This window comes from Acanthochromis polyacanthus, chromosome 1 (genome assembly GCF_021347895.1).
Source record: "Acanthochromis polyacanthus isolate Apoly-LR-REF ecotype Palm Island chromosome 1, KAUST_Apoly_ChrSc, whole genome shotgun sequence".
Lineage (NCBI taxonomy): Eukaryota > Metazoa > Chordata > Actinopteri > Pomacentridae > Acanthochromis > Acanthochromis polyacanthus.
In genome coordinates this window covers 19,390,050-19,417,015 of record NC_067113.1, presented here as the reverse complement: position 1 = coordinate 19,417,015, position 26,966 = coordinate 19,390,050, and the positions used below count along the sequence as shown (strand labels likewise).

The window sequence follows — 26,966 nt, the reverse complement described above, 5'->3', positions numbered from 1 at the left end:
TGTTTTCTGCAGCATTAAAGTAATGAGACTCAGAAGACAAGCCAGAGTCATGAAACAAACCTGGAATTAAAAAGATGATGTTAAAACAAACATGGACTATTTTAGAGAGTAGCAAAGGAACTCAGAGACAAAGGGAAGATAAAAAGATAAGAGAGAAAGCAAAGAAAAAAGTGGGGGAGTATAAACAACAGAACACAGAGGGGAGCTGACGAAAACCAAACTAAACGAATAACATGTGCCCTGCGGCCTCAGACTGCCCGCCCTCACACATGCTTTGGCCCATGCGAGCACACACACAGGGAAATAAAGAAACCAAAGCAAAGCTGGAAGTTACAAAAGCACCAAAGAGATGCACACAGAGATGGCAATAGATGCAGAGTTTCTGAGCCAAATACAACAGGGTGTTATTGTTGTTGTCAGGTCAGTGTGTGGAATAGTTAGAGAGACAAAGCAAAAAGAAGACTACAGCTATACACTTACACTGATATATATCATCAATATGTGATGCCATGCATAACATATTCTAGTGATTAAAGTTTGTAACACACTTATATACTGTGATTTCATCAGGTAGTGCATTTGTTGGCAATGCTGTAAATTAATGGTCAAATATATATCTTTATATGATTTTAGCATTAATTTGTTGAAGCACTTGGATTGTCAGGTGTTAAATTCACAATAATAGCTAAAAACCACATTCCTGATTGAGAATTTATTCATAACAAGTTATACATATGTTACAGGATTTCGTCCATATCACCCAATTCTATTTTGCAGAATGACTTTTCATGATCTGAACAGAACGAGTCTGAACCTGTTGCATTCGGCAGTGGTTTATACATGCAGGTGGGGGGAGCAGCAGGGATAGGGACAGTGGCAGCACATTAACAGCAATACCGTGGGTTTTTCCACTGAAGAAATAATGAAAGTTGAATGTCTACTCAGAGCCCAACATGTCTCTTGGCTGCACTGCCTTATGCTTCTGAATCTACTGTCACCGAAATAACACGTACTATTGTCTTCCATCACTGAGCCATTTTTGTAAAACAAAGTACATCAGTCACAGGAAATCTATACTCCTTAACTTTGAGGGAAAAATGTGACACGTATCAATTCTTGCTCACTCATTTTATACAAAATAATAAGAAAAAATACAACACCCAATAAATACTGGGTAAAGTGCAGATGGTATTTAGCCCACTGTCTGCAATGCCAGTTTTTAAAACACAGTTTCAGTACCTCAAAGTGGGTTGGTGGACTATTCGACAGTTTTAACTCAACCTTTAACCCGAAGGTGCCAGTGATTCGCTATTCCGTCCCATCCATTCATCCAACACAGAGGAGCCCCACCACAGGCTAATGAAACCCAGACCAGCAAACCCAGTCCCAGTCACTCTCCCTCTCTTTCGCACTCCTTCAGTCTCTCCATCCATCTTCTTCCAGACTTTCAGCACTGTTTAACTCCCCTACTGCGCCAGTCAAAGAGATGCACTGGAACGAAGGGGTGGAGGGAGAAGCAGCAGCAGAAGAAAAGTCCACAATGGCAAAGAAAGAGAGCAGCAAATTGGGAGTTGCAGATGGCTGAAGTGCAGTAAATCAGATTTTTAAGTGACAGACAGAGCAGACCCAACCCCCAGCACAGAGAAATTTCTGTTGCATTCCTCTGCAAGGACACCTTCAAAACTGGCATAGGGACATAGGCATGAGCAAACACAGTTTAAAACATGTAGACACAAAAGCAGGCTTTGCACCTCTGAATATATTTAAATACATGTGTAAATTAAGGATTTAAAGCACATCTGAATCACTTGCTAGAAGACACGCTGGTCACAACGCAGAGCTGTGCCCTCCCACAAGTGTCCTCCACTTCACCTAATAATACTGCTGAAACTTTCAATCATGAACTCACCACCTACTATTAAAAGCTTGTATGAATTACGAATATGAATGCCGTTTTCCAAAGTCTCCAGCGAAAGGGGGCAATAGAAGGAGAGAGTGAGGACCCCAAGCCAGGTCCAGCAGAGCAGAAATGGCTAAAGGACTAGGGGCCATTGAACAGCACCACCGAAAGAGCCAATACAAACATCTGCTTTTGTCATCATGGAGGCCCTTTCTACTACCTATACAGCACTGTGTGTATTACAAGTTTGTGAATGTAACTGGTATTTAAGACTCTTATAATGCCCCTGTGGCACTAAAGTGAAACTCTGGGGGCCATCAATCTTAATAAAACCGCAGGGGAGGATGATGTGAGGAAATCACCACAGTGCCAGTGGGAGTATTCCTACTTCTCCTGCATTTGTGACTTCAGGTTCAGATAGAGTTGTAGTGATCTGGTAATACCAGCATCAGTTTCTATGAAAGGAACTGCATTAAAAGGTCAAGTAAAGCTGTCACAGTTACCTATCCTCCAGTTGTAAAAGGTGACAGGTGTGCTGGCTCGGAAAACTGCTCTACGCCTTTTGGGTTGAATTCAGCTTGTGATGTACCTTCACATTACTCTCTCTTAACTCTGCTGTCCATCTTAACAGTACCAGCAGGGAAAGTGAAAGGGATAGTGCATCTGACAAAGTGGTATGGCAGACATTCATGTAACTTTTATGGGACAGGGGTCTCATAAAAGTCACATTACTTTTAAGGTATGACCGGTCTGTCCCTAAGGCACAACACTGTCTGTGCTAAATTAAAGAGATCGTTCTGTCTTTGGAACAGGCGTTCCTGTACCAATATACCAAGTCTGATATTTTTTCAACCAATTAAATAATCTCACTTTTTCAGATGTTTTTAGATCATATTCTTTTATTACCTGCCACTAATCGAGAAAGCCCTACTTCATTACTTCTGACTTTTTACAATATTATGCATTTGTAAATTGTCCTTTTAGATTTTGTCAAAATTAGACAAGTCTACTCTAAATTACTAATGATTTTTTTAAATGCTTAGTGGTGTTCAGCACGAGAGTACATTGATCCATCAAGGAAAAGGTCTTATTAAGTGTTCAGAAAGCAAGTCTTGATGAAAAGCCAATTGGTCAACAGCTCCAATTGTAAGTCACTGCTCAGAAAGCCAAAGAGCAAAACATGCTACACACACACATATATAGCACAATCATCAGCACTCTCTTGGCCCCCCCATCTCTCCCCTGACTATGCAGCTCAGCAGGACGCATCAAGGTTGTAGAGACTAACCTCTCCATCAGCACCTCCCCCCACACACACACACACATACACACACACACACACACACACAAAACTACATACATTCATGTGGTTCCCGAGGGTTTGGGGAGCCACAGCTCCAGAGCCAGTGAGACCCTCTTTGCTAATGCACAAAGTGATAATGAGAACAATGGAGAGGGGAGCACTGGTCAGCATTGTATAGGGGATAAAAATAATAAGCCTAGTTGGAGGCCAGCATAGTGCCATCCCATCCTCGGTTCTCACTTCCACCTTCTCCCCTGGCACTGCCAGTGCTTCTGTATGGATAAAGAGCTTTGGGCTGCTCGCTGGCCCACTGAGCAGCAAGTAGCAAGTGTAAAAACTGCTGCCCACACAGTGCCTCCCCTTGCCTTACAAGTTTAAATATAACTGCCTGACCAGTGGCAGCTGCCCCAGCGCAAAGCCCCTAAAGCTGACAACTCCTTTTTCCGCTGGGCTGGGCTAGGCCTGCCTGCCCGTGGGCAAGGGTTGCTGAGGCCAACCTAAACAGGGCCAACCAGGGGCAGCGGCAGAGGTGTGAATGCCCACATGTGCTGGTGCCAATCAGGCCTGACGATTCCCTTTACCCCACGAGGTGACCCCCTCTCCCCAGCCGCCTACAGCTTTCAACCTGGATGCCAGCAATCCAATAAAAAGCAAAAGGCCAAAGTGTAAGGGTTATGCACGCTCCTACATAAAACCTGCCAATTTTAATTTGTGAATGCTTTAAATGTCAGATTTTTTAAAGAATAAACAACAAAAACAAACAATCTGTTGGTATTTTTCTAAAGAGTGTGAATAGAGAATAACATTGAAAAGAGTGAGTGGGGGTTGCAGTGAGTATTTAGCGACAAGCTCTCAGGCAAAACAGGTTAGGCCAGTCTGCCAGAATAAAGTAAAGTAGAGCTTGCCCTGCATTGACGAGTATGTCTACTGAGCAGAGGTCACTGTAGAGGACAACTTAACCAAGTAAAACAGGCCTGAGCAAACAAGCTCACAGTATGTCTGTTTGTGTGTGTACTTGTGTTTGTGTTTTCTATGGTAGTCAAATTCCACCGCCTAAGTGTAGAATGGACTAAAGCCAGAGAGAACCCGGGGTTATTTCAGCCGACTACACATCTATGTTTAGGGATAAACTTTCCACCCACATTTGGCTGATTGTGTGTGTGAGCTGCACTTTGTTTATGTGTGTGCTTGCCTCCTGCTTTCATTAGGTGCCCATGCCGGCCCTGTCAGGTATGTCAGCTGCTCTGCCGCCTGTGACTAGTGGATTGGGCCCCAGCAGTGCTGGAGCCTGGGACCTTTCATTTAAGATGGCGCTGAAAGCTGTCCCAAGGTGGAGAGATTCCCCATCGGTCAAACGCTTTCAGGAATGGGACACTGTAGCAGCTGAAAACAAACCCCAAACTGCACACATCCCTCTGAGACCAGAAAACACAATAGATTTACTGGCACAAACACAGCCAACACCCCTGAATACAATCAGAAACAAAAAATATATTCTACTTTCAAGCTTAAACTAGATGTAATATATATGCTAATTATCCTCAAGTCATATTTATGTTTTGATCAGAGCTGGTGCCAAGCACGGTGACTCTTGTCATCATGCTTGGTACTGGGGCTGGTCTTATGTGTCAGACAACAACAAGCAACCTGTTTAAACAGTGAATAGTCGCCTCCCTCCCACACAGAGTGTCTCTTTTGATATCACCCATTTTAAAAAGACACTTTATTCTTCAAAGGATGTTTACTCAGACTGGGTAAGGGGGTGTGTATTTCTGTGTGTGCATGCACCTGCACACAGGTATATGTGTCTCTTGGTTCAATAGATTGCCTACAAAGTGAAGAATTAGTGAGTGATTCCTAACCATTCCTGAGGCAAGACCAGGCCCATCCCACCTCACATCACACCTGGACTAGACTACTTTCCCTCAGGATTGGCTAGCTTCCTCAGACATCCGCTCAACAGAGATATTAACACACAACCAGAAATATCAGGGTCAGGGTTGGAGTCCCCTTCATCAACTCCGAGAAAATCAACCTGGCAACCAGCAGTGCCAGCATGGCTGAGATGTCCCCTTACATGTTCCCAGTAGATAACATATCACAACTACATGCAACATTAGATCACTCTTTAAATAAAGTCTGGAACGATTGGGAAGATGAGGAAGAATTGGCATCCTCAAGTTCCATGGATTGGACGGCTCAAAGACAGGCTGATATGTCATTCCACTGGTGACGGCTCACCTTGGCCCGGGGTGAAGCAGCCAGTTGAAGTGCTGTGAGGCCACTGTGGGTGTGGGTATTAGGGGATAGGGGTGCCACAAATGTCTGCTTCTGTGACTGTTGAATTTGCACATCAACACAAACATCCAATGGAAAATCAAGACCTTAAAATCAGCCCCAAGCCCATTCATCATTGTCACAATCAAACTGTTTTCTATTTGTGACTGTACTTCAATAGAGACACTCAGGCTTCAACAAATGAATACTTTTTAATTCTTGCTTCTAAATAGTCAATGCAAATTGGATCCTTTATATAATGACAAATAGGGTTTTAAAAGAAACTGAGCTATTGTTCCTTAATCTTAAATGATTCTACATTACAGCATAAAATGATATTGCTGTTAGTAAAGACATTGACATGAATCAGTTTTGCTATAAAGAAATATCATACAAATGTAGCCCAGCTTTAAAAATGTGCTTTTAGATTTGCCTCCCTTAATTTCTGCTGAAGAAAAACTGAAACGCTTCTCGGAGTAAGGGACCACAACCAGATAAATGAATTCCAGCTATCTGCAGGAATCTACCGCTCTGTGCTGAAACCCTACCAAGTCAAACAGAAGTCATTCTTATGGACTCTGAGGTGAAGGGAAATCCAAACCCACACGTTCCCTTGACTCAAGTCTCTCAGTCCAATACAGCAGATGCATGGTGAGACCTCTGCTCCACCAACAGGAGCTCGGGGATGGGAAGATGAAGAGAAATGCGAAGAAAGAGGCGAGGAAAAACAGTCGCAGAAGAAGCCAAGAGCAACAAAATCATGCTGTTTCTCTCTCCATCAGCAAGTTTAACTTCACACTGTATATCAAGGGGGTGAAAGTCAGAGAACCACACTCTTCACTTCGATCAATTCAGTGCTTCTTAAGCAGTGGTGTATGAGGTAGTTGTTGTTTTTAAAGAGTTTGGTTATACCTGCGTGTTTTAAAACCTAGCTAGGCAGCTTGAGTTTAGGTGAGTACAGATATCTCTCCCACGCACCACTGAACTGTGGGAAGACAACCATATCTCATGAGGGTTGCTGTGGAAGGGGTGGGGGCTGATGACACAGCCTATCTCATCACAGTAAAATGAAAATAAACGACTGAAAACCTGAACAACAGCCAAGTGGAAGGTCTCTCCAGACACGGTGTGCACAAAGCTGAAAGCACAGAGCGGCCAAAGCCCTGAGCCCACATGCTCTCTCTGTGGGACCCACCATTCGCCCAGAGGAATGTGATGACTGAAGGGGTGAGGGCCTGTTCCCACACTGAAGAAGAACCAGACATGGAGGAACATCCCCCTTTTTGAAGGTTCCTGACTGTTATCACCACTCCATTGTCACCGAGCACTCCGCATGAAGTTTAAATTAGCTTTGAACTAAAAATCACACTATGACCTTCACTGTTCTGACTCACCTTATCACCAGTGGACAGAGCTATACACCTATGTGCCCTTAACCTGCATGGGCTCATGGGTAACTATATGAGTCATTTGTTATAAATAAATATAAATTTGCTTCTTCTTACAGCTACATGTTTCACTGTCCTCATGCTGCTGTCATTTGAAGCAACAAAGCCCAGTCTGATAAGAGCATGCAAACAAGCAACCAGCCTTAGGGCAGGGGTACGCACAAAAAGATACTCGTTTTTGGACGTTTTGCGCAGTCACGATGGAAGACAAAATTATTTATGGCCATTCTGATAAGCCACAATTAAGAGCAGGGTGAAAAGCCAGCCAGATCACGACAATAAATGACTTTCCAGGTCTGGGAAAACACTTAAGATTTAAATTTTACAAGCACAAAACAATAAATGGACAGTCTTAGCATTTAGACTACAGAGTCAATGATGAACACGTCTGCGCCCCTAATGAAAGAGAGTTGGAGAGTCTACGGTCTTATGCTTACCATTTGGATTCCAGTTGAAAATAGATTGGTAGGCTTCACGACCTGTTTCTGCTGCTCTATCTGGGTCTCCAGCTGAGCAGCACGAACCTTGTGTTGGGCAAGTAAGATGGTGGCAGGAAGCTGAGACTGCTCCTGGAAAACAAAAGAGATTGGAGATTTCCTATGAGAATGTAAACCAGGTGTGTGACCCATGCAATAAGGTGCTTCATTCTGAACTATCTGCTCTGTAAAAGATGAGAAGAGATGAGAAAACAACCAGCTACCCCACCCCCAATCCCCCAGACATCTCTGTGTAACTGGATAACAATCAGCATAGGGTGCTTTCAGGGTACCTGCCACATTACTGAAGCAAGCCATATTAGCAAAACAGTGGCACTGCAGGGGACGCTGTTTCAAGTGCATTGCACCGCCTTCACCTCCATTAAATGCAAGGTCGGACGTTTCAATTTCTTCAGTGGAGTGTTGCCAAGCAGTGAGTCTAAGAACACAAAGCTTGGACACATTGTTCACTGAGGAGATAGGACATTTTTGATGGAGTGGACAGCAGTGATCGGACAGTCTAGACGTTTTTTTTTTTTTTTAAGCATTTAACAAAATACCAAAAGTAATTTAATGGCCTTGAACACTAATAAGTCCTGGTCTGATTGCAAAAGCTGACACTTTGTGAGTCGCACTTGTTTTCAACAGGTACTTAAGTGAATGTACTTGTCTTACTTGGATGACAAAACATAGTTAGCATTCTCTTTATTTAACAAAGATTCAGTAACAATGCTCCTAAAGTCAAGAATAAAACATAACTGCTGACATATGTGATTTCAATTACATTTTAATCTTTAATTAGAAAACAACAAATCATCAAGTGCGTACCAAGTTCCCAGTGATATGATTTATTGATTAGTTAGCCACTGTTCCAGGAAGTGTAACGTAGAAGCTGTATGTGTATGGTAACATATGTGTGTGCACATGCGAGAAAGGACAGATTTCTGGTCACAGGGACGTACAGATATCAGAGCTCAGAAGAGTTCCCCCAGGGGGGTGAGAGCTGATCTCATCTGCCTACAGTCAACAGGCCCGGTGCCTTAAACAAACAAACACACAGCTTAGCCTGCTATCTGTGATGGTCCTTCAGCAGCCTGCTCTGCAGGAACAATAACTTCCAAAGCCCGCAGCTAAACACAATGGAGCCAATAGGCTTTGGAATCACAGAATGAGAACAATGCAGCCCACAGCACAATGACTGGTAATAAGCGCTTAATGATCTCATACTCATGAACCCTCAGGCTGAGTGTGTCTGTGTGTGCGTCAACGCATTTGTGTCAGACATGGAACATCTGTCATGTGATTTGCTGTCTGCTCATATTTTTGCATCACTAGACTTGTCATTCAATGCACATATGTACATGCAACAAGCTTGTAACTCACCAGTTCGTCCAGCAGAGCCTGTTTGTTCTTCTTCTTGGCTTGTAGTTGTCTTTGCTCCTCCTGCAGTGCCTCTAGTCTCCGCTGCTCATTGCCCTGTTGCTCTAGCAACAGCAGCTCCTCCAGCTCTTCCTGTTCTCGGGTCTGAGGAGGAGAGAACAAGTTTCTGCAAAAATCTGTCATCACTGACCACCAGGATGAGACTTCACAAGCTCTAGTAATGTCGTATTGCACTTGATCCTACAATCTGACCTCTCAGTGGAGGGGCGCAAGCTTAAAGAACCAAATGTTTATTTTAGCGCCTAGTTATCATGACTTGTGAAGATATTATGCATGTAAGGAAAAATACACTCAAAAGTATATACAAGCTTAGCCTTATTCTTCTGGATAATATCTCTGTTCTCTCTCTGGTACTGCTCCATCCTCAGCTTGGTGTTCTCCACATCAATGTTGTTTGTCAGGTTAAACACTACATGGAGAAAACATACACCACTGTTAATCTCACCAACCCAACACTTCCATCAATTCAGGCTCAATCATTACAAACTCACCAACATTTGTGTTATTTTAAATTACTACTGCAAAATCCACAACTTTCCAAAGATAACTAATTTGTCCAACTGAAATACAAGAACAATCAATAAATAAAATTATGCTCAAGACAAGAAAAGTTGTAGATTTTATTCAGAAGCGCAGCCTTAAACTTTAGCATCTGGTATTTCAATATTTCTCTTCACCTGACCTCTCGACACGGACTCCTTTTTGTATTTACCCCCAACAAATGACAGAAATAAAATAAGAAACTGCGGCTTTGCTGTCTATGCACTCATATTATAAAGTTAGGAGCCACTACTGCTGCTGCTGTGATACTGGTATTTTAAAATGGTTTACACGGTTTGAATCATCAGTTTCGAACCATACAGGAATTTTTGGAGCAGCACAGTTGGTCAGTGGGGCAAATTAGCAGCAAAGCTGACTGGCTACAACATATCCAGCTCTCCTAATAGCTCCATGCTAAATGGCCAGGGTGGGCTGCCAGTCAAGATGTGTTAACATTGGCAGAGCTATTCCCTAATCCATGCCCCTGGCTGGCACTAATGCCTGTAAAACACCACCAGAGTCAAGGAGAAATCATTAGGCTACTTTCAGCATGACGCATCCAAGCCGGTGCTCCTACCTATGTCCTCCACTTGCTCCAGATAATCGTTATATTCTCTCAGGCTGGGGAAGTCAAAATCTCTCTTGTTGTAACTGCAGAGGAAGAAGAGAACTGATGATACAAATAGTAAAACCTGATGAAAGCAAATATGCACTGACATTAATAGACTCCATTAAATCAACCATTTTATAATACCATGTCTGCACACTGCCTAATAGACACACATTAGATGTCAATTAAGGGGCTATTAAAAAACAGATAAGAGGGAGAGAAAGAAGGCAGGGAGGGGGTGAGGAGTAAAAACCTGGCAGAGAAAGAGCCTTCCCGTTTGAGCCCCCCCTGGGGAGACTCATTGTCTACAAAACAAACAGTGTAATGAGAAAGACAAAGGCAGCTTAAGAAGTGGGAGGAGGCTTGGGATGACACATAAACACACAGGACCGCACCCCTGGTCCCCCTCACTCACATCTTCAGCACCTTCTTGCGAATCTCCACCTCCTTGTCTACAGTCGGGTCCTCGAAGAGCTGCACGCGAAAGTTGCTCTTCCGCAGGGGTGTGTCGCACTGCACGCAGTTGCCCGAGCCACGCACAAACAGCATCTCCACACAGTTCTCGCATCTGGAGAAGACAACAAACCAGAAATTACCAACCAGCCGAGCTGCTCACTCCCAGAGGTCACCCTCCTGAGCCACCTCTGAGAGTCAGCCGTTAGTGTGCATGTGTGGGCGTATGTGGCTGCTGAAATACAATTTTCCTCTGAGTAAAGCAAATTTGTGTGGTTTTTTTTTTATGTCTGTAAGCCATCATCAGGCGCAATGGGTGATAATGGTGCACATGAATATTTCCTCTGAGTGCTCAAAGATGGCTGGGATTATGATTGGAATGTCGATTAGGCTGCCTCCCACTCTCAGACAAGAGGAAATTAGTCTGACACCCCATCAGCGGAGTGTCTGTCTGCACTGGAAAAACATTTGCTTTATTGTTATTTCAACAGACCTCAGTCATTCTGCCACGTTGCATAATATGATAAAATCCAGCTCAGTAATTCACTGTGTAGTCTATCATTAGAAGAATGGACTACTTCTTATGTAATTTAGGAAAAGCACAGAAATGGACAGCGTTTTAGGATTCCGCACTTAAACTGAATCGACACTTGTACTTAAAGGTTTGTTTCTGAAAATTCTACTTTAACAATTAAAAAAGCAGCGTATGTCTGCACGCTATGCAACCTTTCTCCCCTTTCTGCCAGGAAATGTCATTATTATTCCTGACATGGTGGCTTTATGGAAGAAAGCTGTACTATGGAGAGGGTAAAAACCACATTTTTAAATACCGTGGCAATCTAGGCACTTATTGATCAAAGCATGTGCTATAAATCTGTTTAATGGATATGATTACTTTCCAAGACAAAATATGTAGCAGTACAGCACAGTCATGATGAGTTTTTCAGGTGCCCTTTAGCTCCTCATATAAGCAATGAATCACAACTCTCTTCAGTAAAGAGCATGACTCTAAACCCGTGAAAAATTCTGACAATGGGCAGAAATACTTTTCAGACAATGATGGGGAATTTCAAGTAAAGCCCAAGAAGGTCTACTTCATGCACCATCACGACAAACTCCATGGCAACCAATCACCAGACCTACCTGAGGGCGCAATCCTCAGCTTAGCCATCAATCACACCTTTACACAGGTAGGCGTTTACCCATCAGTCACACTCAAGTGAAGAGTGAACACAAAAGACAATGGGAATGTTTCTTTATCTCCCCTGATGGGGCGGAGAGCCTGGATAAACGTTTGCACAGTGCACTCTTTTAATTAAGTCTCTGTGGAGCTTTATTTCCACAGGAATCCACCTTCCTGCTTGTGACCACCTTCACAAAAATGGACATCTGGTTTCCAAATGGCACTACCTGTTACTGAGCACTGATGGTTTTCATAATAAAATATAGCAAAGCTTCAAGGAAAAAGAGACAGGTTTTTCATCGTACGTCACTGATGGTATGGTTGAGTCATTTCTTCCCAAACGTCAAACGACCGAGCCTGAGACAGAGGTGCCAAGTGAAAAGTTCTCCCGGGATGGAGCCTATTAGAACAGTCATGACAGTCATCCCGCAAGACATTTCACTTCATCAGCAGGATTCAAAGCAGAAAAAAAAGCAGTTAAAGCAGAAACTGCAGAGCAATGGAGTTTGGCTGTTTACACCTAGCGTCTCAGATAAGGGTCAAACAAGCGCAACCTGCCAAGTATGACTCCAAGCTTTCACAGATACGCAACAAATAAATTCAGCACGAGAGGGGACTGTCTTACAAGCATGTCAGCTTAGCTTGGCTTAAATGAAGCGGCAATACAAAAATGAAAGCTGAACGACCCGCTGAAACATCTGCGCTGTCCAGTTGGCGCTTCAGAGTACGAGGAGCCTCTGCTCAAGTGCGCCCTGGAAGAGGCAGATGTTCGCTGTGGCCTCGGGCTACAGGAGATGTATAGGCCTGGCCATATGGAGGTAGATGGAGGGATTCAGCTTGTTTCCACAGGCCCACAAAGAACCCATTCATCAACATGGGGCGAAGAGTGGGGCGTAGCTTGCCCCCTGCCCCATAAATGGACTACACAACAGTACTCTCCAAAGGGGAAATCCTGTGTAACTCTAGAGCAAAGAGGTGACCGTCTAAAAGGGAGGGAGGAGACTTTTAGAGTCAATTTGCCATCTTTGCTCTGAAGTGTGCCGTCTCTAAATGACAGCTTTCAGACTGTGTGCCTGTTGCAATTTGTCGTCAAACTGAGTCCCAGAAATTTCTTGCCAATGCTACCCTACTACTTGACTGAGCATATAGGTCAGACATTTAAGTGAACAGACAGATCTCTAGCAGCTTGCCATCTTTGTGTCCCAAGGCTGTTGTCACTGACTGACTCCTCCCTCTCTCACCTGTCCTGCTCAGAGCTCCAGGCTCCTATCTCTCCCATCTGCAGCTGTCAGCAGGTCAGGGAAGGGGGTGGTAAGAGGAAGGTAAACAGGGTCCTGGCTCAGCAAGGAGACTCTGACACCACCCCCCCTTTGTGACATTGCCTGCATCTTTGCCTTTGTAGAAGAATGAAACAGCACCACAGACAGGGGTTTGTTTGTTGGAGTGCCGTCTACAAGTTTCAGTCATGAAGCTCCTGATATTCTCAGACCCATCACTGAATTGAGACAGAGCCTGGCTGCCTGAAAAATGATGAAGCCCAAGAGAATAATTTCTTTCACAAAGATCTTGCTGCAAATGATCTAAGCAAAATAAACTCTGGATCTGGTATACTTTATAGACAAGAAAAAAGGGCAGACACACAAGTTCCCAAAGTATTTGAATACTTTCTTTAAATATTTTTTTTAAATCAGTAAATGTTACAGTAAAAAACTAAGTAACAGCAAAAATAACAGTACAATGGGAAAACACAGTGAAAACCAAAAGCTGGTGGAACTTCCACCAACATAAGTAACTTGTCTGTTCTACTTTAGTTTCTAAACAGATTAAACAAACAAGATATAACTTCTTTGATTTAAAGGTGTTAGTAAGAGGATTTTTTAACCTTTGGACAAAGTCAGGTTAGCTGCTTCCAGTCTTTAAAATAAGTTCAGGTGGTGTCAACCTAATCTCTCTTAAAGTAATCAAAAATAAGCGTCTCATAAACGGTCTATCCATCGTTTTTATGTTTGCATGTACAGGGCCTTTCATTATAATTACTTCAATAGCTATCCAGTTCTTAGAAGTATCTATGGAGAAAATGATCAAAGCTTTTACTACTGGAAACACAGGTGTCCACAAAACAATTCCTGCTTTCCTACTGCACATCAGCCTCTGAACTGTCACTTGCTGGAATCTAATTTCTGCTTAATGAGGTGTGTCGGCCCTGTCAGTCTATGTTCACCCTCTAAGCCCTACCATATGCCTGACATACAATTGTTTTTGCCTGTCTTTGCCCAGAGTCAAATGCCAAAGGACACGGGCTGGTGTCATTGTGCAAAGGTAATAAATAACACACATCAAATGCCGCTGGTGACAGGGATACAAAATGTGCTGCGGTGGAGTTTAAATTTAGATGCATGGAGAAGCTTAATAATGCAACGCACTGCCGGAGGCTGGTCAGTCCACACTGGCACGGACACTCAGCCTGGCTAAAGAAGAGACGAGCTCACAGTTACTGAAATTAGGGATTGACTGATAAGTTTTTCTTCTCACAACAGATACTAATTACCATAAGTCCAATAGCTGATATTTGGAACTGACATACACTACCAGTGAAAAGCTTGGACCCACCTAATGCTTTTTATTTGTATTGTTTTCTACATTGTAGATTAATACTGAAGATTAACATTTTTTTGTTTACTACATAATTCCATATGTTCTCTCTTATAGTTTTGACGTATTCAGTATTAACCCACAACGTATAAAATAATTCAATAAAAAACACTGAATGAGAAGGCGTGTCCAAACCTTTGACTGGTAGTGTTCTTTCAGTGTCAAAATTTAAAGTAACACCAAGTCCAACACAAAATTCTGTTCAGATTTTTTAAATATATTTATGTTTACTTCAAAAAAGAACTTTTCAACTATAATCCCTCAGTGTTGCTAGTCTAGTAGTGTTGTGGGAGGGGCTTTGCTCGAACCAACAATGGAGGACCTAAAGATAGAGAGGGGCAGCTGCATTGGAACCAATGTAGCGCATTTTTAAAAAGGTACATAATTCATCAGTAATCTGTTAAAAAAAAGAGCAATAAGAGTTACAATAAACAGAAGAAAACTATATGCATTTGTTTCAAAGCACAGGTGCATAGGAGGTGGATGGGCATTTCTAAAAGTTTCAAATAGACTCCTGCACACATTCTAATTTGCAAAAGTACAGTAAAGCACCAAGTTTCTTATTCAGCCTTCACCAGGCAACATTTTTGTAAGTTTGACTCTGTGTAGGAGTACATTTGAAAATTTCCTCCGAAATAAAAAACAATAAAACAAACAATACCAATAATTGTAAAAAAAATTCTGGAGTGTGGATCCAATAATCTTCTAGCCTAATGATCAGTCGACTCCTAATGTGAGTAAATTTGTGCAGGAAGTTCAACTAGGCTCAGCTAATGATTAATTTAGCTCATATACATGAATACTGGACAGAAAAATTTGCCAAACGCCTGAATGGCATCTTTAAATTGCTTCTTTTCTCCAATCAGCGGTCCAAAAGCGAACAGCATCCATTTGACTATTATTTTAAGACGGATAAAAGCAGAACAGAAAGTGGCTCCAATGATTGTCTTCCATTTTTGCTTGATAAATGATAATATTTTACTACTTTTTGTGATAACATTTCCTTTTATTTTTAGTCACTGTACTCTAACCAGATAAACAGGGATACTACAGCAAAGCTAACCTAGGTCACTTAGGCTTTTATTGTGCTTCCAGAGCTACTACATTTTAAACTTTGGCTGCTGTTGAGGTGTTAGTTTGTGTGATTAAGCATACATGAATTACAATCTTTATGTATATATAAGTATTTTCCTCTCAGTTTTTTTGTCACTTCATCTTTCCATCTTACTTTTTCTGCAGAGTTGTTGATTAGACCAAATGGGAAATCAGTAACTGTGAAATTGAAACATTCTCAAGCTGCAGTGGAGGCCTCCAAATCTATCAGTTATTCAGTAGCACTCGCTGCAAACAAAAAGCCAAATGACATTAGCGATGAAAATACTAATACAGTTTGAGAGTACAGCAGTTTCCAAGTGGTGCATAAATTCACTGTCGCACCGGCTCTGAGGAACAAAATCCAAGGTGACCTGGACAAGGACATCTCTCCAAATTGCTTCATTGCAGAATCATTTTAATTTTCTGTGTGTAGCCCTGCATCCAGACTGAGGCGGTGAGTTATGAGCTCGCTGACCTGATGACAAAGCACGACCACTTCCTGATGGTACGGTCAATAAACAGACAGGGTCGAAAAGATGTGCTCATCAGGCTACCGCCGTCACTGCATAACGCTCATGGATAAGATGTCCCCTTCGTTTAAATGCCCAGGGTCTTTTTTAACAGATGAAAAGGATAAGTAACGAAAAATGCACAGCAAAGTTACAAAGTACTAAGATGAGAATGACGCATAATGTATAGAGTGCAACTATAGTGCTGAAAACAGATGATCAGAAAGTAAGAATGCACGATCATTTACAGTATACTTGTTTGCGGTTCTTTGTATATGCCATGTAAATAAAATTCTATGATACTATTTTGGAGGGGTGGCATGGTAAAGCAGTTAACACTGTCATCTCATAGGAAGAAGGTTCCTTCAAACCTACTGCAGTTCTTCTGTTTGACGTTTGCATGTTCTCCCTGTGTCTGCATGGGTTTTCTCTGCGCGCTCCAGCTTCCAAACACGTGCATAAGAGTTTAATTGAGGATTCTAAATTCCTAGCAGTGTGCATGGTTATTTGTCTCTTCAGGTCGGCCCTATGATGAACTGGCGACCTGTCCAGGGTCCTGAGGCAGGACAACAGATAGGATACGCTTCAGGCCCCTACAAGCCATCCTCTGCAAGATACAGCTGGTATAGCTAATGGATGAATACATATTCCTTTAGGATTTACTAACATGTGAGAGCCATTCTGCAGATTATATTAAATGCATTTGTATTGACATGATCCACTTGATTCACTGTTATGAATCCCATCAAGATTATGTGAAGAATTGCAGTGACTGGCCCATTGAACCAGACGCACCGTGGAAGCAAAAGCCAGTAAAATAAGAATGGTTATGTATAAGCTTCTAGATGAATATGTTTAGATGTCATTGTAGAAAAGGTTATGTTTTGGCTGCATTGTTTAACAGCTTGAGCTTGGTTGGGCTATGTTCTGGGAGTGATTTTGGTTAGAAAATCTTTGCTTGTTATTCTTGTATTATTAATTCACTAAGGAACATGACAGTTATGTGACGATCGGTGTTAGTTTGTTAGCAAAATTACTCAAAAATGAAGAAACAGATATACATGAAATTTTCAGGGAAGGTCAGAAAGGACACAAGGATCAATTGATTAGATTTTGGCAGTGATGTAGCTTATACTCTGGGTTCATGACTTATGTATCACTGATAACGGCATGACGTCACTTTAACTGTGACAACAAGTGAACGCCACGTCAGCTTCCTGCTGACGATGGCATGATAGCGATCCTACTACAAATCGACCGCTACGAACTTATCGGGACTTTTCCATCAGAAATAATAGATGAAACGAGCAGGCTTGATGGAGTACTGCACTCTCTGAGTGCTTTTCTAGTTCTTACTGTAAAACATAAAGAAATTCAACTCATATTTTCTAGTTTCTTGCTGTAAATTTATGAGTATTGCTCATTTTTTATTAATTAGACATTCAGTGTCAAATTTTAGCTTCAGATCAGTTTAGAACCTTACAACACAAGTTATTTTAACTTCAACTGCTTTGACTTAAAATGAGCAATTTAATCAGTGAACAGCTTAGAGTTCGCTCTCAATAAATTAAGTTTAGGAGAAACAAAATGAGCTCATAAGCAGACTTCCCAGAACACATGGTTAGAGAGTTAATAGCAACCATAGGCATCTGTATACAGAGAAAACAGACAGGAAACAGGACAAACCATGAAAAAGGTTACAATTGAATTGATCTCTTACACTTATAGCCTTAGAGTTTATCCCACAGTAACCGGGAGAAGCCTCTCATATCATGTTTATACTGACTCTGGCAAAACAAAAGGGCTTCATCAGTTCTGTACACTTAGAAAATGAAAAAGGAATGTAAGTCTGGCTGAACTATTGTCTATGTGACAAGCTGATTCAGCAAAAACATATTACGTTGACTCAATGTGATCAGTTAATTTAATTCAGCTTTCACAACTCACATGATGCTTTAAACTAATGAATCAACCCAAATACAGTGAAGTCACATTTTAGGGCAGCAGGAAACTTACATTTCTAAGCTGAATAAACTTAAAATGACTCAGAAGGCAGAAGCACATTTTTAGAGATGATGGTTACTCAGTTATTAAGATATACGCTCCTCATATTACAATGATACAGTGCAGTCCTGTGGATCAGATTATATTTCTATTTGTAAATTTATCATTTTAAACATCTCTGCATAACGTAAATGAAATATACACATACAAATCATATTCCTCATTATTAGTCTGTCTTTTCCCTGTCAAGATGAACTTTTTGCACTTTCAAATAAAAGGTGATATTACCAGGTGGTCAAAGAAAGAAAGAAAATTGACCCACAAGTATCTATTAAGAGACCTTATTGTGATCTTTAAACAGATGAGCAAACCAGTGTAGTGTTATGAAGAGTTAACCTTTTAACAACGGTGTCTAGCAAGTCTGACTTCTAAAAACTCTGTCAACCCTGTTAAAGCTACGTTAATGCAGTCATTGACAATAACGAGATGACTTATTAGCAGTATCAGCTAAAAGAATATAGGGTAAGACTATCAACATCTACTGTTAATTGACTGAGTACAACAAACGGTTAGCGGTTAGCTAAAAGCTCATTAAAACACAAGCACGACCAATGTACGTTAACGTCCAAATATGATGTCTTGAGGTCTAAAAAAGTGCTTCAACACGAAAGGAAATTAAAACGAAATGATATAGCAGCTGCTGTTGAGGTTTCTTGTGTTGCTGTGTGTCTTTTTCGAACAGTTTTGAGCAAAAAAACAGCCCCGTGTTGTGGAGAAATGTCATCTGTCAGTAAATACTCACAGCGTGTGTCCGCAGACGTTCACCATCAGCTTCAGCGACGGATTCCGATATTTGGTGGTTTTGCATCTCGGACAGCCCTGGTCGTCCATTTCTGTCTCACACTAAGCAACACACTTTAACAAAACGTCAACAACTAGCAGCTCTCCTGTCACTTTCAAAGCGGCAAACCGCTGCGCCACACAGAATGCGGTCCGACAGGAAACGCCGCTAATAAGAATGGTTCCTCTTTAATGACGACCTCTGCAGCGGTGGTGGTCAACACTGTGGTGCAGGCGCACAAAGGGGCCCCTGGGGAGTCCCAGGGGGTCTGAGGTAAAAAAGCTGAGGAGTTTATTTTCGCACAAAGGTTGTATTTAGGGAAACTTCATAAAATAGCTGCTTTTGATTATAGGTTTCACTGTGCTCCCATATATTCCATGATCTAAAGTAAGTCTGAACTGAAACATAATTAAAACCAAAAATCAACCCAGATGTTGTTCCCCAGGGCTTCTGACATCATATAGTTTCTGGATGAATGTGTCACTGTCTGGGGAAAATATCTAATCTCGGAAAATTTTAGTCAAAGTGATTCACTACTTATAGTCTACTATAAATGTGTGATAAGGACAGAAAATGATTATTATTATAACATCATAGTGATAAAATAGCATCATTAACTTTAGGGAATTTGGATGAGCAGTTTCCAAAAGTTACAGCTTAAAAGACAGATGCATTCTATCATGATTAAGCCCAGGCCTATGTGTTGTATTGAATTATTGACCGTGTATGAATGCCAGTAACTGTCCGGACAATGTTAGACTCCTTTGCCACATTAGACTTCAAATGTTTGCTTAAATAAACAGAAACCATATTTAAAGCAAAAATTAATCGCATGTGGGAGCAGATGAGTGGGATGCTTGGACATTTTGCAGGAGAGTGACATTTGATGCTTTCTCTTTTTACTTTGAGTGATGGTTCGTTTAGTGTAGCTTCATAAATGGTGAAAATAAAACTGTAGTTAATAAGACATTAAGAAATGTGGGACATGCTCTCTGAATTGGCATAATGTTCCAACATCTAGCTATTGCTGTTACTGGATATTAAGATTTTTTTGTGTGTGTGTGGCCTATATTTGCATTGTCATTGGGATCTTTACGTGTTTATTGTGATTTGATTCAGTGGTTTGAAAGTAGGGAAATAAAAGCAAAGTCAGGTTCTGCATTTAAATGTCACTGAGCAGAATAAGCAATATCTGACAAATCCAGTTTCAGATTTCACTTCATGTTTTGTCAGTTCAATTAAAAAGGTTAAATAATTTCTAATAGAGACAAAGAGTGCTAATATTCCCGGGATTATGTTTTCCTTTGGTTTTCACACCATCATATAGGAATGAAAACGCTTTTAAGTGCATAACTACAACCAAAGCAGCTCCTGACAATACAGATACGAACAACGAGGATATCCCGTTCCCACGATCCCAAAAGCACTCACCTTGCACAGGTGAGCTACGGGAATATACCGGAGGTTATATGACTGACAGCTTGAAACCAAACATTCGTGTCTGAATCCCGCTCGCTCCTCCCTTATGGGGCCCTCAGCGGCCAATGGCGTGGCTCTCCTGCAGATAGACCCCAGTGTGTCTCCCTCCAGCTCCAGTCCCCGCAGAGTAAAAGTCACGTTGGAAGGAAAAGGGGAGAGAGATATCTACTTACAGCTGCTGTCAGATATCCGATCGCATTCGCATGGCGAGGAGGTAACCTGATCGAGCTGGGAGGAGTGACTTTACCAGGGAAGGCTTGAACAAAAAAAATGTCTTCTTCTTCTGCCGGAGAAGTCACAACAGCAAATGACATCAAGAGGGAAAATGTGAAGGAGGTGGATACGCGGGAGTGCATCAAGCTTGTGGCGCTGGACGCGGCGGAGTTGTCCATGGAGCGCACGACTCCCAACACTGACGCGGTGCGCACGGAGCTGTTGGTGAGCGCCGCTTCCTCTCTGGCTTTCTCCCCGGAGCAAGTGGCGTGTGTCTGCGAGGCACTACAGCAGGGAGGAAATGTGGACCGGCTGGCCAGGTTCCTGTGGTCCCTGCCACAGAGTGACCTGCTCCGCGGCAACGAAAGCATCCTAAAAGCCCAAGCCCTCGTCGCTTTCCACCAGGCGCGGTACCAGGAGCTGTACAGTATTTTGGAGAACCACAGCTTCAGTCCGTCCAACCACACCTTTCTGCAAGATCTGTGGTACAAGGCCCGGTACACCGAGGCGGAGAAGGCGCGGGGGAGACCCCTGGGCGCCGTGGACAAGTACCGAATCCGGAGAAAGTACCCTCTGCCAAGGACTATCTGGGACGGCGAGGAGACTGTTTATTGTTTCAAGGAGAGGTCGAGAAACGCGCTGAAGGATCTGTATAATCAGAATAGGTACCCCTCTCCGGCCGAGAAAAGAAATCTCGCCAAGATAACAGGACTCTCCTTGACACAAGTCAGCAACTGGTTCAAAAATAGGAGACAGAGAGACAGAAATCCGTCGGAGGCACAATCGAAAAGGTGAGACAACAAAAGAAACAGACTTTTTAAAATCACAGATCTCTTTTTAAACAAACCATGAAAAATATTGTTCTGTGCGTAAAAGGCGCACTAAAATGAACTCCAACTAACTTTAACAAAATACTTGAAAGTTTACTAATAGAAGGGCGCCTAGTCTATAACCATTTAATTCACAATGTTTAAAGTATTTTGTAATTTACCACCGGGCTCACTTGGAAAATTTGACGAAGTGACTCATTAACTGATGATAATTAAGAAACAAATTCGTAAAAGGCTCTGGAGCACGCTTTTAATGTTTTGAAATATGAAGCGGTTGCCATTCAGATCTGGTTTCAAGTGTGTTGGTGCTAAGAGGCATGGAAACCATAAGCAACAAAATAACACCGTGACTTTAGCTACACACACTCCGGTGATCTGACTGTCAGACACGAGAAGTGGGCAACTTTGATGGAATAATTCAAAGGGTGACTTGAAAGGTTGCTTTAATTCCTTCTTATCTATTTGCCTTGCGTGTGTGTCCCTGAGCAGCACATAAATCATTTTCATGATCACTTTTTTCCCCTCCCTCTCGGACCAAAAAGGATCTCAGGGCTTCCATCAGCTCCTGCGCTTCATTTCATAATCCTCCACACAAACAGACTGAAATGCGAAAGCTGCTCTTTCATGTTTGCCTCTGTGTGAACAAAGATGACGCACACCTGGTGGAGGTGACCCCTCTGTCTCCAACACGCACAGACTCACACAGACACACACCATAGTGGCAGACTGTCTTTAAATCGCCTGTATTTACTTTTAAATAAGGTTTTAATATGTGTATAACCTGTGGATTTCTTGCGTAAAAGCAGCCTTCCACTCGCATTAAGTCATGTGTTTTTATATTTTCCTGGAAGTGGGGGTTTAGATACGTGTGTGCGTGTGTGTGTGCGTGTATGCGTGTGTGTGTGTGTGTGTGAGGGGGAGGGGGAGGGAGAGGGAGAGTGAATGGGGTGCAGCTGTTTTAATCAGTCTTTTAACTCGGGGGCTGATAAACAAAATATAGCTGCTCCATTCATATTATTTATCCAAAGTAATGTTCCTTCTTGCTTAACTAGATGGTAATGTCACATTTTAAATTTTGGGGGCCAAACAAATAAATAAAAAAAAATACCCCAAGCCATTTGTTGTGTCAGTATCAGTGGCTGGCATTTTGTCACACCAGAATTTATTGCGCCAAATGGTTGCGCGTCCTTGTTCACGTTGATTGGTTGAGGTCAGTGCAGCTCGCCATGAGGTAAGAGGGCTACACGGTCACAAACTGCGGCCTGCTCTTCAGAGCTGTGCAAAAACACAGCAACAAATGTGACCCTGTCTGCTCTGGGTTACAGGCAAGATGTGGGTGGAAATTCAATAAATGCCATCACAGGAATTTGTTATCTCTAACTGTTATGGTGGGTAGAGGGTGTCTTATTACCCAAAATAAGTACACAAATGGGAGATATATGCATTTGGATTTTAATTTGAAGTCATTTTTAAACAATAGTTTGCTAAAAATAGTTCCTTTTCAGTTTTCTCTTGTGATGTGACACTGAATTTGTTGTTTTTCTGTGTTAAGTGAATCTGATGGCAACCACAGCACAGAGGATGAGTCCAGTAAAGGCCAAGAGGAGCTGTCGCCTCGTCCCCTCTCCAATTCATCAGACGGGGTGATAACCCACGGGGCCCTTCCCATTCAAACAGGAGCTCTGGACAGTGGGGTGGTCATCCAACAGATCGGGGACATTAAGATGCCCCCTGGATCCAGCAGTGGGGGCCTCTACAATGGAAGTCTAGTGAACAATAACACCTCCTCCACTGTGTTTCACAACGGTGGCTCGTCTTACCTGCACTCACCTGGAAACATCCTCTTCAATGGGCTCAATCTGGGCATCCAGCCCCTGGCGTTCAACCCTCTGAGGCCGTCTGGAGGCATGCTGCTGGGGGGCTCTGGAGTGGACATGCAGATGCAGACGGGACAGGACAAAGGACTGGGCAGTGCTGAAGAGTCTTCCCTGCAGTATGCCTCCTACTCCGGCTGTGTGAACGGAGCAGAGGTGAAGCTGGAGGGGGTTCACACCATGGCTGCCCAGAACGGAGGCTCCTCGGTGTTGACGTTCAGTTCCCCATCAGGTGCTCTGCAGCTGGGCGGCTACAGTCTGGTCCAGGTACCAAGTGGAGTCTCTGACAGCGATGGCAGCTCATTACTCAACAATGATGTAGGTCTTCCTCCCCTGCAGCTCTCCTCTGCCTCCTCTTCCTCAACAATTACACAGCAAGGTGCGTTCAGGAAATCATTTGCGGCTTACCATTATTCAGTTTTAAAACTTAACAATTTACTTACTTTGAATAAATCTGTTGTCAGCTGAAAAATATAACATCATGAGTTGGAAGAGGCAACAATCACATCAAATATATTTTTAATGAACAATTGTGTTTTAATCTTTAATAAGAAGTCAGAGATGTAGTCTGATAAAGAAGATGAGGCATTAACTGTTCACTTTACTAATTCAATCAGTTATATTTACATTCAGTTTGCTGTAATGAAATGTTGTCATGGTTTAGGACTTTAAAAGTATAAAAATACTATTAAAGAATAACCAACATCTAAATACATAGTTTTATATCACGGATTAGATGTTTCAGTGTAATGCTGCACGTCCCTGGTGGTTTGTCAACGGGTCTCTACTACGTCCACCCAATATATCTGAGCTGCTTTATTGGCTTGTCTGTGTTTGGGCTGTAGCCCAAGGGGATGATACTACACATAACACAGAGCAGAAGAAATAGGAAGGGGACACACACACATATATTTAGAAGTGGTGGTCCTTTTAAAGCCCCAGAGATGAATAAAAACAAGTTCTGAAGTCACCATCACTCATCATCATTACACTCTTGATCTCCAGAGCAGGGAGGGGAAATATGTTGCAGACAATCAGAGGCCATGAAATGCACTAACAGGGAGTAAGCCATTACAGCACTTACTTTGACATAAAGCAGAGAATCTACACCAGGATGAAGAATAAGAAAAAAGAGAAAATTGCAGCTTGCTGTTGAGTCCTGGCAGACCAGTGCATTTGTTCTCGGGGGTCGATCTTAAAGAGCACAAAGTGTGTGAGACACACAACAGCAATTTTTGGGGCCCAGGCCTGGTAAATGAAACACACCATACTATGTGAAGTTAAAAGGGGATCCAGCAGTGGGAATGGGATCTACTGTAGTCAAACTGGTGACAGACATACTATATGTATTGATCTATTGTTCTATCACCACAGGTACCATGGCTCTGAATAATGTAGCAGTGAGCTCCTCCAATGACGACTCATTCCAGCAGCAGGACAAGCTGACCATGACATCTCTGCACCACAGCACGGTCCTCTACAGCATGAGCAACGCCAGCCAGCCGTCCATCAAGAAGGAGCCTCTGGAGGGAGGCGTCTACTCCTCGTACCACCACGGCCTCCACCTGGACCCCAGCGGTCAGATCAGCTACACCACTCCCAACTCAGAAGACATCTCCTCCAGCCAAGGTCCCGCCTCGACCACCGAGGTCGCCGCTGTCAGCTCGTCTAGCCCCGAGCCGGAGGTCTACACCACCCTGACTGTCAGCACGCCTCTGATGGCTGAGACTGACCCAAGCAACCACCACCTCCAACCCACAGAGTACCTCGGGGGCCACGAGGTCCGGGGGCCGCCATCCTCACACCTGATGGGCCCCGGCTTGAACAGCAACTACATGAACCTTTCGGAGAACAAGGTGGACGGTTCGGGTTCAGGAGGCATTAACGTAATGGTGCGGGCAATGTGTGGGGAGATGGAGGCTGTGGAGGGAAAGGAGCTAGCCAAACTACAGACAGTGCAGATGGATGAGGACATGGCTGACCTTTAACCTCAAACCTCTCCCCTCACAGAAGCACTCATGTCCGCCCGAGCAGCGATATGATGAATCTTTTTACTCCTTTGTGTGCGCGTGTGCGTGTGTGTTTTTTTTAACCATTCATTTCCTTTTAAATGTTAAATTATTTGCATTCATTTGACTTTTACAATGCACTCTAGTCAGAGAGGGGCCCTGTCGGTGGGCTTTATCAGTTTATCATAAAAATTTTAAAAAGCCTTTGACATGTTTTAAAAGCCCCTTCGTAAGACGAAACATTTTGACTGTTATGTGCTAACAGAAGAAGTCGCTGTATGTGTTCGAGCCATGTTTAAATGTGCATTTTTATAGACAACACCTGCTGCTTCCTGTTGAGTGGATTTGATCTGCAGAAGCAGGTGCTGGAATTCCTCGAGTCATGTGACCAGGATGTTCCTCCAAACCAAATGCGTCATCTGGGTCAAACCAAAAAGGTCATTCTGTAGGGGGAAGAGGGGGAGAGCCTCGGTGAAAACGGTCAGTTACACAGCGACAGCTTTACTGAAGGACTGCACACACTTACAGAGAATAGGTCATTAAACACTCGAAGCTGCTGATTTAGGAAAAAGTGTCCTTCAGTAAGAACTTTAAATTCTCTCAATGCCTCCCAAGCCACTGCAAAAACCCTGCTTTCGTGCTTTATATCACAACAAATGAATCCGGAGTGTTGCATATGGGGGAAACGGTGAAAACGAATGTGCCTTTTCTGCTACGCAAAACACACAATGGCATTAGAAGAAGTTGGCGTTTGCACTACCATGATGACATTACAATGGACACGTTTCAAACAGCCTTTACGTTGAACGCTTTGTCACGCCTCAACAAAACACATACTATCTCAGCAATGACTCCTATTTCAAGTCTCATCATCAACCCTGAGAACAAGATATGAACGATGATCGGAAGGTCACGCCGTCGGTTCACGTCGTCCATCATATGTTGTTTATAGTGCTGCAACTCAGTATGTTAACTAGATGAGCTGATGCTGTACTATATCATGTTTCATTTTGATGTGTCTCTCCAAATGTCATGGATGATATTTTTCTATAAAGCCAGATGCAAACAACTGTGTAAGGAACAAAGGGACAGCAGTGGCTTAGCAGAATAAGTAACTCTTTTTTATATACTCCCACCTATTAAACGGAGAGGGATTGTAAGGATTTCTCTTTGCATGGCATCATAATGTTTTGGACACTAGTGCCTTTTGTTTTCAGCAGTCGTAGCTCTTGCGTTGGTGTACAGGCAGTAAAATAGCAGCTTCGTGAGATTTACCACCAACGCTTTCACTGGCACATTTGTCAGGTGTCAGTTGAAGGAAAGACGAGGGAGTGTGGAGCCCATTTGTCAAGTGTCTCCAGCGCTTTTCCACAACAGGAGCCTGAGGTCTTACTGTCATACATGACCATAAATGCACATTTCAACCTCGCAGCCAACTCACACCATCCACATGCATCACGTGTCTTCTCCACTTTTTTCTCGTCAGGATTCATGACATGATCTCAGCAGTTTTTGGAAACTATCCTCAGTGCTTTAATGTCATAAACCAAAAATGCGTTATGGGCTAATAGGAAAATTGATGGTCTTTTTTTGTTGTTTTGTTTTTTTAAATCTTAGTTTGAATTATATGTTTGTTATCTGAAATTATGTGAATGTATTTTTCTAAATCTCCATACTGCAATAAAAGTTTATATTTATAAAACATACAACAGACATTTTTAATTCTTGCTTTAAGACGACAACATTTTTCAAGGTTTTCGTGACACAACATGCCTGTAATGAATGCAAGTTTATGACAGACAGAAAGCACATGTCCTCCCAATGTTTAGG

General features: G+C 42.6%; 2 protein-coding genes across 2 annotated transcripts in view; one reads left to right on the top strand and one right to left on the bottom strand.

The window, feature by feature from the left end:
• mnat1 (MNAT1 component of CDK activating kinase) overlaps positions 1-18,896 on the bottom strand; it is a 31,604-nt gene extending 12,708 nt beyond the window's left edge. Inside the window, exons 1-6 of the mRNA XM_022221730.2 lie at positions 18,693-18,896; positions 10,410-10,562; positions 9,962-10,035; positions 9,150-9,253; positions 8,788-8,928; positions 7,366-7,497 (exon numbers count right to left, since the gene is read on the bottom strand). Of these exons, the coding sequence (XP_022077422.1) occupies positions 7,366-7,497; positions 8,788-8,928; positions 9,150-9,253; positions 9,962-10,035; positions 10,410-10,562; positions 18,693-18,781 (693 nt within the window). The 5' untranslated portion in view covers positions 18,782-18,896. The remainder of the gene's footprint in view (positions 1-7,365; positions 7,498-8,787; positions 8,929-9,149; positions 9,254-9,961; positions 10,036-10,409; positions 10,563-18,692) is intronic.
• Positions 18,897-20,368: 1,472 nt separating this feature from the next.
• On the top strand, positions 20,369-26,825 carry six4a (SIX homeobox 4a). The gene is made up of 3 exons (XM_022221740.2): positions 20,369-21,214; positions 22,806-23,506; positions 24,502-26,825. The coding sequence occupies exons 1-3, from the start codon at positions 20,481-20,483 to the stop codon at positions 25,113-25,115; spliced, it is 2,049 nt and encodes a 682-aa protein (XP_022077432.2). The 5' UTR covers positions 20,369-20,480; the 3' UTR covers positions 25,116-26,825.
• Positions 26,826-26,966: the final 141 nt, after the last annotated feature.